Source organism: Aspergillus japonicus, assembly GCF_003184785.1.
Source record: "Aspergillus japonicus CBS 114.51 unplaced genomic scaffold BO86scaffold_9, whole genome shotgun sequence".
Taxonomy (NCBI): domain Eukaryota; kingdom Fungi; phylum Ascomycota; class Eurotiomycetes; order Eurotiales; family Aspergillaceae; genus Aspergillus; species Aspergillus japonicus.
Genome location: NW_020291646.1, coordinates 419,789 through 438,176, shown reverse-complemented (window position 1 = coordinate 438,176; position 18,388 = coordinate 419,789). Strand labels below are relative to the sequence as shown.

The 18,388-nt window shown below is 45.7% G+C and overlaps 13 protein-coding genes across 13 annotated transcripts; 5 read left to right on the top strand and 8 right to left on the bottom strand.

Annotated features, from left to right (window-relative positions):
* The first annotated feature begins 180 nt into the window (after positions 1-180).
* BO86DRAFT_242401 (uncharacterized protein) lies at positions 181-781 on the top strand. The gene is made up of 2 exons (XM_025667102.1): positions 181-364; positions 416-781. The coding sequence occupies exons 1-2, from the start codon at positions 221-223 to the stop codon at positions 668-670; spliced, it is 399 nt and encodes a 132-aa protein (XP_025530286.1). The 5' UTR covers positions 181-220; the 3' UTR covers positions 671-781.
* On the bottom strand, positions 262-1,479 carry BO86DRAFT_387007 (uncharacterized protein). Its single transcript, XM_025671479.1, has one exon. The coding sequence runs from the start codon at positions 1,369-1,371 to the stop codon at positions 673-675; it is 699 nt and encodes a 232-aa protein (XP_025530285.1). The 5' UTR covers positions 1,372-1,479; the 3' UTR covers positions 262-672.
* Positions 1,480-2,138: 659 nt separating this feature from the next.
* BO86DRAFT_242394 (uncharacterized protein) lies at positions 2,139-2,803 on the top strand. The gene is made up of 3 exons (XM_025667101.1): positions 2,139-2,351; positions 2,407-2,435; positions 2,490-2,803. Exons 1-3 carry the CDS (start codon positions 2,226-2,228, stop codon positions 2,707-2,709), a joined length of 375 nt encoding a protein of 124 aa, XP_025530284.1. The 5' UTR covers positions 2,139-2,225; the 3' UTR covers positions 2,710-2,803.
* A 248-nt stretch (positions 2,804-3,051) lies between these two features.
* Positions 3,052-3,676, bottom strand: BO86DRAFT_242390 (uncharacterized protein). Its single transcript, XM_025667100.1, has 2 exons — positions 3,369-3,676; positions 3,052-3,323 (listed from the first exon to the last, which is right to left on the bottom strand). The coding sequence occupies exons 1-2, from the start codon at positions 3,632-3,634 to the stop codon at positions 3,296-3,298; spliced, it is 294 nt and encodes a 97-aa protein (XP_025530283.1). The 5' UTR covers positions 3,635-3,676; the 3' UTR covers positions 3,052-3,295.
* A 336-nt stretch (positions 3,677-4,012) lies between these two features.
* On the bottom strand, positions 4,013-4,729 carry BO86DRAFT_442743 (uncharacterized protein; the record flags this gene model as incomplete). The annotated part of the gene is made up of 2 exons (XM_025676328.1): positions 4,013-4,354; positions 4,426-4,729. 2 exons carry the CDS (start codon positions 4,727-4,729, stop codon positions 4,290-4,292), a joined length of 369 nt encoding a protein of 122 aa, XP_025530282.1. The 3' UTR covers positions 4,013-4,289.
* Positions 4,730-4,994: 265 nt separating this feature from the next.
* BO86DRAFT_387006 (uncharacterized protein) lies at positions 4,995-5,751 on the bottom strand. The gene is made up of 2 exons (XM_025671478.1): positions 5,352-5,751; positions 4,995-5,301 (listed from the first exon to the last, which is right to left on the bottom strand). Exons 1-2 carry the CDS (start codon positions 5,433-5,435, stop codon positions 5,008-5,010), a joined length of 378 nt encoding a protein of 125 aa, XP_025530281.1. The 5' UTR covers positions 5,436-5,751; the 3' UTR covers positions 4,995-5,007.
* Positions 5,752-6,154: 403 nt separating this feature from the next.
* On the top strand, positions 6,155-6,881 carry BO86DRAFT_387005 (uncharacterized protein). Its single transcript, XM_025671477.1, has 2 exons — positions 6,155-6,350; positions 6,398-6,881. The coding sequence occupies exons 1-2, from the start codon at positions 6,330-6,332 to the stop codon at positions 6,638-6,640; spliced, it is 264 nt and encodes an 87-aa protein (XP_025530280.1). The 5' UTR covers positions 6,155-6,329; the 3' UTR covers positions 6,641-6,881.
* hrmA lies at positions 6,646-7,791 on the bottom strand (the record flags this gene model as incomplete). Its single annotated transcript, XM_025675003.1, has 3 exons — positions 6,646-6,899; positions 6,952-7,311; positions 7,416-7,791. 3 exons carry the CDS (start codon positions 7,789-7,791, stop codon positions 6,646-6,648), a joined length of 990 nt encoding a protein of 329 aa, XP_025530279.1.
* A 515-nt stretch (positions 7,792-8,306) lies between these two features.
* On the bottom strand, positions 8,307-8,906 carry BO86DRAFT_307084 (gamma-glutamylcyclotransferase family protein; the record flags this gene model as incomplete). Its single annotated transcript, XM_025667718.1, has 1 exon — positions 8,307-8,906. The coding sequence occupies one exon, from the start codon at positions 8,904-8,906 to the stop codon at positions 8,307-8,309; it is 600 nt and encodes a 199-aa protein (XP_025530278.1).
* Positions 8,907-9,543: 637 nt separating this feature from the next.
* BO86DRAFT_454402 (uncharacterized protein) lies at positions 9,544-10,847 on the top strand (the record flags this gene model as incomplete). Its single annotated transcript, XM_025677057.1, has 3 exons — positions 9,544-9,728; positions 9,784-10,083; positions 10,138-10,847. Coding segments are annotated over exons 1-3 (1,062 nt in total), but the record flags the coding sequence as incomplete, so codon positions are not given.
* A 2,416-nt stretch (positions 10,848-13,263) lies between these two features.
* BO86DRAFT_442715 (uncharacterized protein) lies at positions 13,264-13,718 on the bottom strand (the record flags this gene model as incomplete). The annotated part of the gene is made up of 2 exons (XM_025676327.1): positions 13,450-13,718; positions 13,264-13,398 (listed from the first exon to the last, which is right to left on the bottom strand). Exons 1-2 carry the CDS (start codon positions 13,675-13,677, stop codon positions 13,264-13,266), a joined length of 363 nt encoding a protein of 120 aa, XP_025530276.1. The 5' UTR covers positions 13,678-13,718.
* Positions 13,719-16,826: 3,108 nt separating this feature from the next.
* Positions 16,827-17,351, bottom strand: BO86DRAFT_387004 (uncharacterized protein). Its single transcript, XM_025671476.1, has 2 exons — positions 17,087-17,351; positions 16,827-17,036 (listed from the first exon to the last, which is right to left on the bottom strand). Exons 1-2 carry the CDS (start codon positions 17,300-17,302, stop codon positions 16,971-16,973), a joined length of 282 nt encoding a protein of 93 aa, XP_025530275.1. The 5' UTR covers positions 17,303-17,351; the 3' UTR covers positions 16,827-16,970.
* Positions 17,352-17,634: 283 nt separating this feature from the next.
* Positions 17,635-18,381, top strand: BO86DRAFT_276643 (uncharacterized protein; the record flags this gene model as incomplete). The annotated part of the gene is made up of 1 exon (XM_025667275.1): positions 17,635-18,381. A coding segment is annotated over one exon (747 nt), but the record flags the coding sequence as incomplete, so codon positions are not given.
* Between the last annotated feature and the right edge of the window lie 7 nt (positions 18,382-18,388).

The following is an 18,388-nucleotide window of genomic DNA, read 5'->3' as shown; positions in this document are numbered from 1 at the left end:
TTTTCCTTCCGCACGGAAGAGATCAAAACTATTCTTTGATAGACGAAATGTAATAATCTTACTGTAGTAGTAACCACGTATCTGCCCAACGCGAGGCGGAGCAGGACCGATCACGTGATGGAGGGGAACATCAATTTTCGTCCGAACTTGCGAATCATCTTCTTATTATAATTCAAGAGGTATGGACCAATATCGAGTCGCGCGTCACTTCCTGTGACTTATGTCAACCAGACTTATCTTATTAAGCTCATTCGACTCCCATAGTCTGTGTGCGCTCCGTCTTTCATCGTTCCACTACGAGTTTAGGCGAGCCGTGTGGCTTCGACCTTGCATTTTTGGTTGCTCTGAGAACACACGTCAAATGGTAACAGTCCTCTGTGAATCTCCTTTTATCGGGTCTACTAACTATCATTAGGTATTTGAAGTTAGCTCACTCGACAACGACGTGGACTTCGATGCTGTACCCCAGAACCGTGTCACGATGATTGTCGGTAGAGATCAAACCGTTTTTTGGAAAGGTTGCAATGTCACCGTGTACGATACAGATAGTGAGGGCAAACAACAAATCACATTCTTGGAAAGCATGCCAGATGGTCAAATGGTGGTCAGAAATGGTGTGAAACTATACATCACGCAAGGCAAGGTCAAAGAGGAGGATGGTACTGGTTGAATTTAAGCGTACAGTTTCTTGCTGATCTCAAAGCCACGGTTAAGATCAAGGGATAGGTTGATTATCGCCCCTTGAGCTGTGATGATCATTGAAACACATTCTGTCAAGAGCCTTCCCTGCTCGATTTCTCTTCTTCGCACAGGGCTGACCTTGATCGCTTCGCTTATCTCAGAACCAAATACATTAATAATAGCCTCATCTTTGACACCTTTCATGGTCAATTCAGAATCTGGCATAAGCAACGTAGGTCCATCATTGAAAGTGATGTGTCGGATTGACTCTGCTGAGCTGATTCTCGCATTGAACAGAGCCATTGCAAGAAAGTCCACGCCTAGCATGGATATGTCTAGGCTTATCAAGCAATTGACCAATCCTCCCCAAAGGGGAAAGGCGGTAGTCACAGCTGCTTTCCAAACGGTAGTCTGTTCGCTTTGAACTGGAACTCTGGTGATTGTGGCGCAGAGTTTTTTTTTGAAGATGGCCGCAATGCCTTCGGGAGATGCATGCTCATATGTGGTTCCGTCTATAGTCGAATGGCTGTTGTGTAGCGTTATATGGGGCTGGCTTGTATCTCTTGTCTCTTCGGACGTGTGGTGAGAAAAGGGGACTGAGAGTTGCTCTAGAACAGGGGAGCTTAGCAATGATCCGCCACACTCGCTTTCTAGCTTATCGAGAAGCGCATCACGTTGATCACGCTTCATGCAGGTGATACCGTCCTTGCCAATCGCAGTGACGCAAACAGTAATACAAGCTGCACTTTGAGGTTCGCATCTCAATCGTATAGCTGACAAGAAATTGTGGAACTTCCGATCCTTGGATGAAATGGGATCCTGAGATAAAGAGTCGAAAGCTAGCGTGATTATCCGCCTATCTTTGCCATTTCTTAGAGATTGGTTTTTGACGATAGTACGCCCAACCATTTCAATTTTACACCAAGCTTCCTCACAGGTGATTGGAATGCGTGGACGCCGTTGATTGCGTGATGACAGAGCCATTATAGAGTAAGTAAGATCAATACGAGAATCAGTAGATCTCTGGAGGAAAGATGGAGGAAAGATGGAGAAAAGATGGAGGAAAGATGGAGGAAAGATGGAGGAAAGATGGAGGAAAGATGGAGGAAAGATGGAGGAAAGAAAGGAAAGATAAAGGAAAGATGGAGGAAAGATGGAGGAAAAGAAGAGTGTACTAACTTGTTTACACAGAGGTACATTCTGTACCAATCGGCTCCTTGCTGACCTTGACTCATTGGTAAGCTGCGCTCACTTCCGTGTAAGATGCAAGCCACCAATACAAATCTCTATTTGTTATGAAATGCAATGTAACACTTGCGTTAATCTGCGTGCAGAGCCTGCAAGCTGTCCGAAAAGCAACGACCTATAAACTCAAAAGAGGAGATAAATTATGGCCATCCTAAAAGGATATAAAGACAACCCTCGGCCTTCATCGCCTTGAACATGAGCAATCTTTCTCTTTCTCTATCATCGCATACAATTTTTCCTGCACCTGAGAGACTTGAGGACATTGTACAAGTCGTACCTTTTCAAACTAGGACAGTATGCAGAGAACACCCGCACGTCTTTTCGAGATCACGGGGAAAATTTCCGTGGAGGATGTTGCAGCACGAAGTGGAGCAGGATGGAAAAACGGTATCAATGCTGCCGTTCCTCACCTGAGAGCAAAAGTAAGCCTCAAGTACTTTGATCTTCAGTTTCTTTTCGGCTGACATTGTGCCCTAGTATCCTCGTGCAGCAACTGCCTCCTTCAAGTGCTACTCCCCCTTAGAATACGTCTTTTGGCCCGTGACTGACAGGTTATCTAGTGGCTCCCAAGCCCATAAATCGTCCAAAGACCCGACTGATCCTAAGAATTGTGTTACATTGGCTATGTTTAGCGAGAGAGGAACAAGGATTGCTTCTGCACACATACACGAGGACGGAACTTTCAATGACTTTCCGTCTCGTGCTGGAAGAGCAGGGATCCAGGAGGTCGCGAAATCTGATTCTGCGTCTTTTATCGAAGATGCAAGCTCTCGAAGGTAGACTTGCTAACCTTCCAATTGTCAAGATGCACGAAGTGCTATATATGTTGCTGTGCCCTCCCTGATATTTTCAAGTAGGTATCACGATTGGTTGACATAATATCAGATGCTCTGATTGAGTCTGGACTTGTTTTGTCGCTGGAGCGTAGCCTATGTTCTATTTTAACTTCTCTCCATGCTGTTCACAGTAAACTACATCAAAGATGAGCGAAAAGCAGGTACACAAGCCAAATGGAGACAACTGTATATTATGAATCAATATCAATTACTCTTTGACCTGCTGGGGTTGCTGCAGCATGTGCGACGAAGAATCAAGCATCCTTTGAGCACGATAAGGTAAGTGGTTTAAAATGAACCTTACTGAGCTAATCTAAATTGTAGATTGACAATAAGAGAGGAGAGTACTCACCACTAATGAGAGGCACTGTCAGAAAAGTTGATGATGAGGTAGTATTTTCGACACTTGCCCTCCCAGAATTTCAGAATATGTAGCATCAGGTATCGGAACATTTTGAAGAGTCTTTGGCTCAGATGTTAGTATCATCGCCTAATCTCCGCAATGTCCTTGAGCCCTGGAAGCATGATGCTTATCCGCGATATGTTACGGATGTTGTACTGGCACCGTTATCTAAATCCTTGCCATAGTGTTCGATGACATACTGCAACTCAAAGCAATGTGGCGGCTTGGGCAGACATTTCGATGGGATCGAAGCTCCGAGGCACTTTTGATAGCACGAGTAAAAATGGTTGTAGTCATCCTTTCTCAAACTTAGCCCTTTGTGGGCCTCATCTTTAACATCTTGGAAATGTCTGTATAGAGTGTCTGGTCGTGGGAAACCTCGCAGACATTCTGGACATAAATACTTAATCGTTGATTGCCGAAGAACCGCTTTCTGTGTATTGAATTGCCTCTGGAGGCTAGACATATTGAAGGGAATGAAGTCAAAGGAGGAGGATTAGCAATGCGGGGTAGAGGGTCTTACACTCCTCGTCAAGTTTGACGGTGCTTGGTATGTTGTTAAGTGGTACTGTATCGGCAGCATGTACCTGCCGAGGATCTACTTTCCACTAGTGCGGGAAAGGAAACTCTCAGTGTCTCTCCTTTAATATACTGATACATTATCCTTTCGGCCAATCAACGGAAGAAGATCCACTTCTCGTTCTCTTCTAGCTTCTTATCTGACTTGGAATGGCGCTTAAAATGAGGAACATATACTACAAGGACTCCCGGCAATTACTGAGCTCAGAGATATGGCGGATAATGAAAGCAACAACCAAGCCTGTCAGTGAATATTTAAGTTTTGTGGGAAGCAACCAGCGAAATACATTTTACCAGGTAAGAAATTTGAGAGCCAAGATGGCTGAGTTCCACCACGAAATCCAACGTAGTCTCCATACGTAAAATTGGGAGGTACTTCTCGCGCCTTCACTAAAACCATCCAAAATTATTTGCTAATAGAATCTTCCCCATTCACGTCGGAATATGTGGTTCATCAATTGCTGAAAGCCGTCTTGATATGAAGATTTATTGTTGTGGCTGGCTTTCGAAAGCCCCGGTTCGATTTGGATAAAGGCTAACTCTCATGCTTCAGAGGGCAAACCGGTTTCATATACCTCTGATGACCGAGAGGAACTGTTAATTTGAACTAAGACAGCAGATTAATTAGCATCAGAATGCTGACAATGTGATATTATGGCCTCTCGTGCTCCGACTGACCTTTTTCGGCATCATTGGCATAATGTTCAACCACAAACCTAACCTCAAAGCACTTGTGACCATACCGTAGCATTTCGGCAGAGATTGAAGCTCCCAGAGCCTCCTGATAGCAGGCGAGGAATTGTTTAAAATCGGACTTTCGCATGCTGAGACCCCTATGGATGTTGTCTTTCTCGGTCTTAAAGTGGCGGTAGAGGACATCGGAACGGGGGAACCCTTGCAGGCATTGAGGGCAAACAACACTTATAGTTGATTTCTGAATAATCACTTTGAAGGCACTTAGCTGTTTTTCTAAGCTCGCCATATTGTACTTTGATAGACGAGTCTGATGCCGTACTGCGCTCCGGGGAATTGGAGAAATTAAATAAGATAAGAGACCATGTCAAGTGTGATGTACAACTCAGATTGATTATCAGACCCTTCATCGGGTGTGCCGAAACACTTCTTCTTTCAAAAGGCCATTTTTCTGCGGCAACCAAAGCCAAACTATTACTGTTCGTCGACAAGTCAAATACATTCTATGTACACTAATGTATAACTGACTGCAGTCACAGGCATTGACCTTCACACCACTTTATTCGCTCAACCAAAATAACTGATTGGATCAGAAGCACTCCGACTGAATTTGCTCTTACGGTTTTCCTTTGCCTTCTCCCGAGCCTTATCCAGATCCGACTCCTTGAATCGTCCTTCGCGTATCGATTCAGCCATGTGATCCAGAATGATCCAATTCCAGCCAGCTTTAACCACTGCTAGTGTTGCCGAGCTTCCGAGTCTCTTGAACTCGTCCCAAGGAAGGCGGTCATAAAAACGATACCGAAGGTATGTTACCACGAGATCATCAGGCCCTCTTTCCACGTCAGCAAAGATGATAATCTAGTTGTGTCAGCGGAGAGATTCCCTAGCAATGCAACAGTATGGCAAACCTCTTGATCTTGCGACGTGGCTTTGGTAAAAGTCAGCCATTTCTTGAATCCTTTCCAGGACGTGAAAGTGGAGAAGCAGTCCATCATTATTCTAAGTTGAAATGCCAAAAAGGAATTGAAGAAGTATTGAAATATGCAGAAGAACCTGGGTGCCGGCATACTCGAGAAAAGTGTGCATATGAGATTCAATTTGTGGCTCGAGCTCTTTATAAGGTTGATCGACGTGTCGAATGATAATGGTAATTGTGACGGCTCTGGCAGAAGCCTTACGACAACAGCTAAAGCTGATTGGCAACATCATTCTAAGAAAATCCAAGATTGATAAGAGATATTAGGAGCAATAGGGAGCAGTAGAAGTAATAGGGAGCGGTAGAAGCAACAGAGAGCAGTAGGGAGCAATATGAAGCAATATGGAGTAATAGGCAGCATCAGAAGCAATAGGGAGCATTAGAAGAAATAGAGAGTAATAGGGAGCAATAGGAAGTAATAGGCAGCAATAGAAGCAAAAGGGAGCAATAGGGAGCAATAGGGAGCATTAGAAGAAATAGAGAGTAACAGGGAGCAATAGGAAGCAATAGGGAGCAATATGAAGTAACAGGGAGCAATAGGGAGCATTAGAAGAGATAGGAAGCAAAATGAGTAACTGGGAGCAATAGGGAGCAATAGAAGCAATAGGAAGCAATATGAAGTAATAGGCAGCAATAGAAGCAAAAGGGAGCAACAGGGAAGGAAGGAAATCTTGCGTGGCTGAAAAATGTGGCGTTTATTCTCTTTTGCCACAAGTTGGGAGAACACTTCGGGCCGAATTTGCCTACCCCTCCATTTTTATTGACCTGCTGCAAATCTTCACAAAAGATGAAACCCAGGTGGTAGCCCTGGAAAAGTACGAAATTATGAGCTTATAACAAGAAAAAACACTTAACAAGTTATCTCAAACGAAAATTTATCACGACTTCTTCCCAAGCACGGCTTCCTGATATGACCACCGAAAAAGTCCTGGTCTGTATTCTGCCAAATCTTGCTGCTTGCTCCGCTAACTATTGTAGGTCGAGCGATGGAAACCTCTCCCAGTTGACTCAAGTTACTTTGATGACTGTATTCTCCACCCTATCAACTACATCGCTCAGGAGAATTACGAGCGGAAATTATATTGCTTCGACTGTGAGGAGATAATATTTCACGATGAGAACGGGGCCACGATATGGACAACCACAGGTAGCGGATTTATGGACGGTCTACCAAAGCAGGTCTCAGTCATGATCAAGAGAGGGAAACAACGGTTGGCATGACACAATTAGCCATCAAATGCATAAAGCTTGGTAGCCATGAATATCCCATGGGACCACCCGACACGTAAAGTAACAGTTGCCTCGCAGGGCCGACTGCGCATTATATCTAAGCTTATGCAGTCCGTTGTCCTGAGGACAAAATTCTTGATCTCCCATGCCCGTAGTTGGCTCTCTTCAATGCCTTGACTTAACGAAGATCCAAAGATGATAGGGATTGATGACGTTGATGCGCCTCGAAATGTGAAGCAAGCATTATCATCTAAACACGTTAGCCACAAACTTGCTTCAAGTTTTATGCTAAGTCCTCTTACATATTTCTGCAATCGCTGGCTCCCTTGCTAATTGGGAAGACTCCACGTTTGTCAGCTCGGTCCCATGTACAGTTAAAAATCTCTCCCATGCTGTGGGGAACAGAGCCTTGACAATTGAATCATGAAAACCGATATCCAATTGTACAGTTGCGTCTTGATGATCATACCGAGGGAAGCTCATACGTATGCACTGCGTTGATGTCAAGAGTTGGTTTTCCTTTTCACGCGTCCGCCTCGGAGAATTCTCAAATGCTTCGTATAGGTCCTTATTCAGAAAATGACGGGCTCTAGTCACATCGGCTGTGCTATAGAACCATGCCCCATCTGATTCCGTGTTCGTTTTTGGCTTTGGCAAAGGCACTTACAACATTACGTCAGCAGAAAACTCATCCAAGAGAACACAGAATTACCTGAGGTGGAAAGCAAGTCCAGAATGTTCTTGAATGTAGTGGTTTGATGAACACCGACTCTCTTTGCTATATTTTCGAGGTCATTTAGAACTTCGCCACTCAATGCTGCTGATTTGCAGCTCTGTAAATTTTTCCGAACGTCGCTCGTTTTCCAGCTCCGGCATGAGTTAGGAGACACAGTCATAATAAATGGCAAAAAGATGCTGGGGAACACTTCAAGGACTTCCAAGTAGATCCGCCGTGCTCGTTTCAACCGATCGTGTAAATTGTACTCTCTTTTTGGTCGTGCTGTTTCCATACGCCTTAGACGATCGGGAGGCCTGCAGATTAGTGTGAGACGTTCTTCGACTAGTGAAACATAGTCGTTAGGGACTGATTTGACTCGACTCAATTGCTCGAACAATTCGTTTATGCGCTCTATCATATTCATCTTAAAATATGTTCAAACTGGTCCAGTTTTTGGTGAGGGCGAACTTATAGTGAGGCCGTATTGGACGAAGAAGTGGAGCAGTAGGGAGCAGTAGGGAGCAGTAGGGAGCAGCGAGGTTTAAGTACTATAAGAACTCAGCTAGCGCGTACCTGTTTTACCCCACTCCTCGTAACCCGCGCACTGACACCAGCTGAAAAGAATTACGACACGATGGATCGAGAATGTTACATTGTTTTGCTAGGCTAGGACAGAAGCATGTGACTTGGTTGCACCGTATACTTGGAATAGTTTTTAGCTCGGAACCTGTTCACCAATGCGGGCTTAATCACTTGGCTTTTATCACGCGAAACCAGATAATTAAGGACTTCTGGTTTTAGTGGTCTATGAGATCCAATATAGCAGAGTTTTCGGCCTTTGAGCACAAATATATTTGTAACAAAGATAGAGCATATTCCACTCAACTAAAGATAAATCGAAGCGTTATATTTTCCAGTAAGCAAACCGGAAGACCTCGACTACTGACTACCACTCGTAGAATCCACCTTGTCTGTTTCAATCTGCCTACCCATCCTTCTCAACCAGAGCTCTAAGCTGAAGTTACCATCACTCAGATCATTGACATTTCCCACGAATTTGAACGTATGTCCTATATCCTCTTTTGGCCCCTGGTCATCTGTAAATCTGATGAGACAGGGCTCGGCATGGTAATTATTTGTCTCATAAGTCGCAAGCTTCTCGCCAAATTCCACCGTGCGCACATGATACACAAAACCGTGAACAACTGATCCAGGCGCATCGATCAAGGCTGGATACTGACCCCACATCTTACAGTCGTAGCCGAGTAGGTAAGCAGGTCGGAGTTTAGGCTTCTCGTCTAAGCCAAGGACTTCAGCAAGCATCGAAGGGTCGACAAGTGTGCCGTAGAAGAAGTATGGGCCAGTGGGTGCTGCAAGTAGATCAACAAAAGGCGAATTTTTTGGTGCTTGGTAGAAGTAATCGGAAGGAGCGTTTCTTAATTTTAGGACATATGGAGATATCTTCGACTTCAGGTTCTCGGGTGGCGGGGGAGATGGAGGTGGCGGCGGGTAGCTACTTTCTTTTGCTTGAGAAGCCATAGCAATAAAGAAAATGATATAGGAGATAATGATGATAGAATGCTGCCTTGACGACCGTAAAAGTAGATACCATGAAGCAATCAGACTAAGTGAGAAATCTTGGTTGACAGGAGCTGTGTGTTGTGGCTTAATAACATATTGCTGCGGTGACATCTTTATTAAACGATTATATTGCTGTGTTGATTATATAATCATGAATCCCGCGTGAGGTTCCTAGTGCGGGGATACTGCAACTCCGCACTGATATACTCCCATTCTTTTTTATTGCTTCCTACTGCTCCTTACTGCTCCTTACTGCTCCTTACTGCTCCTTACTGCTCTTTACTGCTCCTTACTGCTCCTTACTGCTCCTTACTGCTCCTTAATCCTCCAGATTACTTCCTTGTCCTCCATGTCAATCTCGTTGCTCCTCAAGTGCCACCACAATTTACAATTCTTGAAAGCACAAGCTCTGAACTCCCTTTTCATTATAGCGCGTAGACTTATCTCTTGTAAACTGACCCCTCGGCGCTAAACCTTCATGTCCAGATCAGGCTTTACCATTGGCTTACATATCCTGGCACTTTCAGAATGTGAAAAGAATACTACATCAATTTAGGCGCCGTACGACTCTTTCTCAAATAATGACTATATCAGAGAAATTCTTTTCGAAGCGTGGCAAAGCTATAAATTGGACGACAAGTTTGTTCTTCTGAGATTCATAGTCACAGTTGTTTCATCTCACCATTCTTTATCACCCTAGGACGATATATACCTTGAGGAAAGTCCCTATGGCGAATCCCCATCCTCCACCTCCTCCACCGGCGGCAAGGCCACTTCTAGGTATGGCTTATACATTCAGAATGCCCTTCAAAGCAAGAGTAACAATGTGACTTAGGCAAGCAAGCAGCCAGTAATGACTCACAGAAGCCCCTATATCCTGTTGGGAGTTTTGGTATAGGTGTCGAGGTTGAATTTCTGTTGGATCCTCGTGACAGAACTGAATCCCTGCATGATATTCGAAGCTTCTCAAAGTCGGTGGCTTCTTCTTACAACAATTTCCTGGCACAATTCAGGAATGATGAGCACCCACAAATGCACAATGCGATCGATGAATCGTACTTTGGGCCACAATTTGCGGAATGGTCTCTCGATTCGGATTCGACAATACATATGCCCAATAAGGGCTGCGCACCCTGTACGTGATTAGCACACCCACTGGTTTCCGAGTCACTGACAGCCTATATAACAGGGGGCCTAGAAAGTATTTCGCCAATCTTCCGAGCCCACAAAGGCTCCATTTGGCGTCAACACATTGATTTTCTCTGGGTATTTCTATCTACACACTACAATGTTAGTTCAAATGATAGCTGCGGCACGCACGTGCACCTCTCACGTGTTGGAGGTTACACGCTTCCAGAGCTCAAGAAAGTATGTCAGTGTATTATACACTTTGAGCCTGCATTTGAAGCTCTTTTACCGGAAGCAAGATTATCAAATGAGTATGCACGAAGCAACTGGCTGGACAACGAGAGTTTCGGACATCGGAATTTATCGCGAAAGCAGAGCATCCAAGCCATTGAGAATGTCTCTAATATGAGAGAACTAGTTCTTCTCATGAATCCGAATCACGATAAGATGTATGGCTGGAATTTTCTCTACCTCTTGAACAGCCCACACGGAACGATCGAGTTCAGAAGAGGGCCTGCAAGTACCTCTGCACAGAATGTCTTTGTCTGTATTGAGATAGCAATGTCATTCGTGGGAGCGGCGATTCAATTGGCCGATGTTGGAAGCCTGGAGCAGGTTCCGGCAACCGTGGGTGGTTTGAAGTGGTTTATCCGCTCAGCGAATCTTCCAGATAAGGTACCTGGACTTTACGACTCTAGGTATCTTGATCTTCTTTTTGCAGGTAAGGCTGATTCTGCTTTTCGTGAGCCCAAGCCCCTTGGCAAACTTTCTCCTCAAAGGTACAACAAACTTTTGAGGAAGATGGAAGAAGATAAAAAGAAGAATGTCGCTTTGGCCAAGATGTCCCAGGAACCATGCTGGAGCTGATCTTTCACTCGCCGCTACGTAAGCGGCGCTGTATTTATGTTCAATTTCTTCTCCCATTGCTTTGAACTGTTTCATTCTATTTGTGTTGCCTGTTTTTAGTCTCCCAATACTTTCCTTCAATACAAGTGCTTTCTTCTCAGAAGGAATCTCCGCCATCTGCCTTGAAATGGCTACATGGACGGCTGAGCTTTCGAGGGTCTTTCAGATCACTACACCAGAGACAGCAAGTGCTCATGAAAAACGGCAACCCTTAGAAGAGAGTAGTATGTGGAGGGAGCAAGACAACGAGGGAGGAGCAGGGGAATACGGAGAATAATTACGTCGATTAATAGGAGCGAGGTCGCGCTTGTATAGATTGACCAGATGCGTTGAGGCGGCTAGGAAATCCCACCAAAAGCGGCGAAAAATGACGCGATCCTCGAAAGCTTCGACAATCATCACCGTTCTGATCACTACAACGAGAATTTGGTAGGCAAAACGCATGCAGCTTGTGAAACCAATAAATGCGACTGCCGCCAATTCAGCCAATACATTGTTGGAGTCCACTACGCCTTGGTAAGGTTGACTTCAGCTACTGCACTATAGATCCGCTTATCAAGAGTGCGCTTGTCGACGATCTGACAGATTTCCTCCATCCGCGTACTCATTCCTGGTACCAGAACCGTGGCATTCCATATCGAAGGGGGTTATCTTTTTCACGGCCCACCGGGCACTGGCAAATCAAGCCTGTGCCTCGCTATTGCTAGTCTGATAGGCCTCGAAATCTGCACAGTCAGTCTCAACTCAAAGAATGTCGACGGAGACAGCCTCACCCGCTTGTTTTTATCTCTACCGGAGAAATGTCTCGTTCTTCTCGAGGATGTGGATCAGGCCGGCATAGATAACCGCAAGATCAGCGAGTCTCTCTCTCAGGTCGAAGATGCGTCAGACGATGATAGAAGCCATGAATGTCCAGATTCCTCTGACCGTTTGCAGGGTGGTCTAAGCCTCTCCAGAAATACTCAATATCATTGATGGTGTCTCTGCCCAGGAAGGGCGAATCTTGATCATGACCACAAACGACCCAGGGTCTCTTGACAAGGCCCTCCAACGCCCAGGCCGGGTGGACTGAGTCTTTCCCTTCCACTTTGCTACCCGCAGAGATATCAAGGAACAATTCCTAACATTCTTTGTGAGGCCTTCAGACCACCACCTTTATATTGCCGATCCCATGATATGAAAATATGTTGTTCTTTGGAACCAGCCTCCTCAAGTTGATCGCTGAAGGATATTGTTCGATTTTCGGAATCGTTCGCTGCCAAGGTTAAGCCGAATACGTACAGCGCTGCGATGCTCCACAATTACCTTTTGCACTTCAAAAATGACCCAGTGTCGGCCGAGCGTAACGTGGCCGACTGGATGACGTATATGGATGAGGGCGAGATATTCATGGTGGCTTGACTGGAATGGAAGGTTCAAAGCACTGAAGCAAATGACGTTCGAGTGCTTTACCAGTCTGAACCCCGGGTCTTAGAAGTAGGCAGGGAGACTAGAAATGACGCGTAACTTTAGCTGGAATATAAGATGTCGACCCGAAGGAAATCATAGCCCACCTTATATTGTCTAGTGCCTCTATGGTCTTTGTGGTTTCGGAATTGGCACGAACAGGAGGATAAAGGATGTGAGTCCTGGGTCACACGAACGCGTAAACGTGCCACTCTAAAGACGGGTTCCGCACAAGATGTGATGAGTAATCTAAGTCAAGCTGGCTTCTTCTGACACGTGATTGCTGTTAACACGGTCAATGATGAATGTCATGCTGAGAAGTCAATTGAAGGGATTAAGCTCCCATTCATCGTAGCAGGATCTGTATTTTTGACCTGTGATTCTTGCCCCTCTGTACACACTCGTCGGGGTTGTCATTGTAGCTGTCGTAGAACTGAACATTCAAATCTGATAGCTATGCATCATGACACTGTTTCTTGCCGTTATTGAATGATGCAAAAAAAGTACTTTTGGGGGTGATGCTTGATTATGAAGCCACTGACCTATCTCTGGCATCAGAATCATGATCAAATGTAGACCATAAAAATACCTGGTATAGTATGTACTATAACATGCCTTTATGGTGCTGAGTTACTGCAGACTCGCCTATCCAAGAAGAGATTAAAGGCATTTTCCATCAATGTCCCCGAAGTTGCTATTGATACGAAAGCGAAGATGAAAAGATGACGATCAATCTTTATCAAGCACAACTGGGGGCTCAGTCCAGCTATACTCAATTCCCGACTCAAGAGGTCGTCGGCTGTGATCTAGCACTGCGCTTATTGAAAGCAAATAATTATTCATCCTCCGCCAAGAGTATCGCCTTGTCTTCTCCTGGTCTGATCTTGTCCTCTTCATCAGCGCTTTCATCAGCAGCAGGTTCGTCAAAATCCTTGTCTGTTTTCTGTACCGGCCGTGGGTAATATCTCTCCTAGCTGGGATTAGTAAGCTCACGATTGAACTCACGATTGAAACCACTTACCAAATGAGACGAAAATCCCGACCAAAACCCAGTCGGATCGGCCTGGAACGTCGTAACTTGCCCGGAATCTCGAATCCGAATGCCGAGGCATATATCAGCGTCGCACAGCTTACTGTATTCATAGGCCTTATGTATCAGGCTTTTCTTCCGCCGGTCTCGTTTCTGTCGCACCACTTTCTTTGGTGAATTGGGAACCTTAGGTAGCTTCTTTTCGTTGCCCTCTGACATTTTTGAAACAAAAAAAATGGACCTGAACTTGCGATCTGATTCCTTGTCTACACTTACAAAACTCCTTTTATAAGGTATCTGATATACAACTCACAGCAGCTTTTAGTATCAAGAGCGAATTGGTTCTATCGTTGGTTTATGGCTTTTGCAACGCGGTTGAAGTGTTCGAGCAATGCAACGCTTGTGTTGAACAAAGGTATTTGACCGGAGTATGACAGGATGATAGATTCGGCATAATGATGAGAAAATAAGTTGCTCTGCCCTGTGAATAGAAAGCAATGGTTGCACGAGCTGGCTTGAACATTTGAACCGTGAATAGAGAAAGAATGCAATTTTTCAACACATTGGATCGTGTTAAACCGCCTGAAACAAAAGTCTTCCCCAAACGAGTCACGTTTCGTATGTTGAGCGGGAAAGCTGTCTACTTGAATCTGTTGAATGCTCTTTGTTGTGTTCATCTTTTGCACGAGTTGTACTGTGTGATTAGCCCGAAAAGACATATTCATCCAAGGTTTTGACTTTTGATACCAGTTGAATCAGAGGGAGGCGCTGGAATGCTTGCAAATAGAGATTATACGAGATGCCGATGCATCGCATTTCGAACGAAAAGAAAGAATAAAAGGCTTGTTGCAGTGGGATATCTCCGTATCCCTCTTCGTGATGTGACTGACACACTTTACCATTTCCACTAGGTAGTCCAAGAGGATTATGGCCAAGCAGAATCGAACATCTTTGTGATTTACCACAGCTATTATCCCTGTCAATCATTCTATGTCCCTGTTACATTGTTGTATTTCTGAATTCAACTCCACCTTATTTCAGTGTTTTGTTTCAAAAGCCGGAGTGCTCAGAAACGATACTGTGTACGGCTGCAAACACAAAACGAATTTTAATAACAAGCCGTCATAAATATTGAGCGGCTGAAATGGTGTTCTCGAGGACGTACCGAGACGGGTACCTGCACTTGTAATTCAACTAAAGCTCCTGTCTCCGGGTAGAAAGGAATCTTCTCAAATGTTATTACATAATATTGGGACTTGTAGTTAAGTCAAATTAGTCCATTTACAATCAATGAAGAAGAATCGCGGCTTATTACCGGAGCGCTAGCGAGTCATCATGCCTGGTGCTTCTTTTGCCTGGTGGCTTACTCTGCTCGCAGACACCTAAGTCCACCGAAACCCACCGCCTGCGGCTCACCCGTGCCCGGTGTCACTCTCGTCTTGTGGCTCTCATCGCTGGCGGCCTGGGCTCGCCCCGTGTCCGTCTTGCCTTGTGTCTGTCTTGCCTGGTGTCTGCTTACCGGCTGTCTCCCTGGCTAGTGGTTTACTCTGCTCGCAGTCATTTAGGCATGCTGACATTTACTGCCTGCGGCTCACCCATGCGCGGTGTTACTACTGCCTGGAGGTTTACTCTGCTCGCATCCATTTAAGCCTGCTGACATTCACTGCCTGTGGCTCGCCCGTGCCCAGTGTTACCCTTGTCTGGTGGCTCTCGTTGCCCGTGTCTTAAACTCGCCTGTTGTTCTGCCTACAGCGCACCTATACCTAGAACTGCTCATGCTTAGTGTCTACTATTATAGAGTCAAACAATCAAGACACTAGGAATATGAGCCCAGAGATGCATCACGCGTAGCCGTTCAACTCAGTCGTGTGCTTACGACGATTGAAACAGCCGGCCTCTTTGGACTTGTGCAATTGGCGTTGATCCTCGATAGTTACGAGTTTGTTCACGAATAGCCACAGGTGTTGCTGTTGTACGGGCAGGGGAAATTCGAGCAGATACAGCTAAAAGATTCGGAGTGGCCGGACACCAACACACAAGCCAATGATGATTTTATCCACTGAAGCGTCCAGTGCTGTAGCTGCCATCATTACGGCTAGCGAGCATAGGCTATTTGGGGTTCATCCGAGCGGTAGAGATTGATTTGAAGGTGAAAACCGGCGCCCGTTTTCCATCATTACTTCTTAATATAATCGCTTGGAGGGGTTTTGAGTATATCTCAAATGAGGGCTTCAAAGGCTCCATTGGAGATTCTCCGAGAATAAAGAGGCTAGACGGGATTACGATAATTCGACTGTCATAATTTGCGTGCCTGCTGTGCAGTATCCTGGGAGTTTGGGTACCTGGGCCTTCGAGAGATTGAGGAATAGCGTTTTCTGACTTGGCGTGGTCTGGGCCTGGAAATACGCATATTCTTTGCTTTTCGGCCAGTCAAGCTCTAGTTCTGTGGAACCGTGTTCAGGCGCGCTCCGAGTCTAGAGATGGACGTCCGCGGTCGGGAGGCTGTGGTGGGAAGGCTCTGGCTTTAGGCCCCGTGATCCAAATCAATTGATCGGAAGCTACGTTCTGGAGGCTGCGGACGTGGATCCACTTTGGATTTATGTCCACAGCTTTGAATCTGCCATCGCCTTCAATCTGTTAATTGGCGGCCTGTAAGGCTAAGTAACCATGAGGGCCATAGCTCTGCTGACCACAGTCTATGAGAATTTTGTTCTGACTTTTTCTGACTAACCAATATCTATTGTTGATCTCAACCTGTATCCGGCTATATATGAGCGACACGTTGTAGGAAAGATTGAAAGTTTTCCTGTCTGATGCCAAAAGATTGAGGCCTCAAAAAGTCATTCCTTGATATATGGCCAAAGCAACATAAAATTGATGGACGACAGACTAGTTCGGAGCGCGACCGGGTGGAATCGGAATTGTCGGACACGAGCTAACGATGGCGCCACTGAAACAGTCCTCTCAGCGCACTACTGAATCTTCGAATTCAGCCTGCAAAGGGTGCTGTTGCACATAGGTAGCAGGAAACAGGCAGAGGCAAGTTATGATCAATGATGCTGCTTTCAACATTGACTGTCGATGATTTCATGGCTTCCAGTTAGTTACGATCAAATCCAAACCGTTGTTGCCGTCTCCCAGGTAAGCTGCCCGTGCTTGTAAAATATTATTGCATCAACCCCATTGGATTACTGCGACTCGCCCAGACGGCCACAACCTGTTACAGGAGATGCTCACAATTTTTCCCAACTATTCTTATTAATCCATTAATTATGTGACTGGTCATCCACCTGAAATTGTCGATGAATAACACAATGAGAAACGAACTAGAAAAACATGTCATTATATCTATTTCCAGAATATGAATGCTCGACTGAATGGCATTATTAACATTAAAACTAAAGTCATGGAACTTCGGCGAAGACCATGGACGTTCCGCTTCTTTGGACTCATAGTTCTGATTCCTGCGACCTTGTATTCCTCATCGCGGTGCCAGATAGTAATAATGCTTGTTAGACTCGGTATTTAGAGGCGAGTTCTTCCCAAGTCACTTGTTTCGGCTTGGGGTAGTAACTTGCCTGCAGCTTGTTAGTCTCTATCTTGGCTAGAGATAGTTGAAGACACAAACTAATTGCTCTTTGGATGGCTGCCACTGGCTATCAGAATTGAAGATATAGATTTGGCCCGTATCTTTCAGTCGAATTAGAAGAGAGATGTCCGCATCACATTCATGACAGTATTCGAATGCACCAAACATCAATCGGAGTCTTCGCCGTAGCCGTTGCTGACGCTTCGATCTGGGGTTATCCGAATGTCGCCCACGGATTGTTCTGACATTCGCCATTTTTTTTGGGTCCAACAACCAAGCATGGAAGGAAAATTTGACCACCACGATTTTAATTCAAGAAGGTATCTTAATCCACAGGATCATTAAGTTCTTTATATTTGTTCTTAGCTCACCCGGTCACCCTGCTTACAAGTGAGTCAATAGCTACATGGGCATATGAAGCATGGAGAGGCAAATAAGGAAGTCTCCTACTAAAATTGATGGATACGGGTGTTTCATCTCCGGCTGGTGATTGAGGGTGAATAAGGCAATTGAGGGTGATCGCGGGTGAGCGTAAAATTGAAGTTAGCCCCTACCTCAGTCTGCCCCTACTCTCCTGTCTGACCCTACTCGCCAGTCTGCCCCTACTCTCCAACCTGTTCCTGCTCTCCAGTCTGTCCCTATTCTCCAGTCCGCCCCTACTCTCCAGTCTGTCCCAGCTCTTCGGTCTGTTTCTACTCGTCAGTCTGCTTCTACTCTTCGGTCTGCTTCTACTCTTCGGTCTGCGCCTACTCTTTGGTCTGCGCCTACTCTTCGGTCTGCGCCTACTCTCCAGTCTGCTCCTACTCTTCGGTCTGCGCCTACTCTTTGGTCTGCGCCTACTCTTTGGTTTGCGCCTATTCTTTGGTTTGCGCCTACTCTCCGATCTGTCCCTACTCTTTGGTCTGCGCCTACTGTCCAGTCTGTCCCTACTGTCCAGTCTGTCCCTACTGTCCAGTCTGTCCCTACTGTCCAGTCTGTCCCAACTCTCCAGTCTGTCCCAACTCTCCAGTCTGTCCCAACTCTCCAGTCTGCGCCTACTCTCCAGTCTGCGCCTACTCTCCAGTCTGCGCCTACTCTCCAGTCTGCGCCTACTCTCCAGTCTGCGCCTACTCTCCAGTCTGTCCCTACTCTCCAGTCTGTCCCAACTCTCCGGTCTGTCCCTACTCTTTGGTCTGCGCCTACTCCTTAGTTTGCGCCTACTCTCCAGTCTGTTTCTACTCTCCAGTCTGTCCCTACTCTCCAGTCTGTCCCTACTGTCCAGCCTGTCCCAACTCTCCAGTCTGTCCCAACTCTCCAGTCTGTCCCAACTCTCCAGTCTGTCCCAACTCTCCAGTCTGTCCC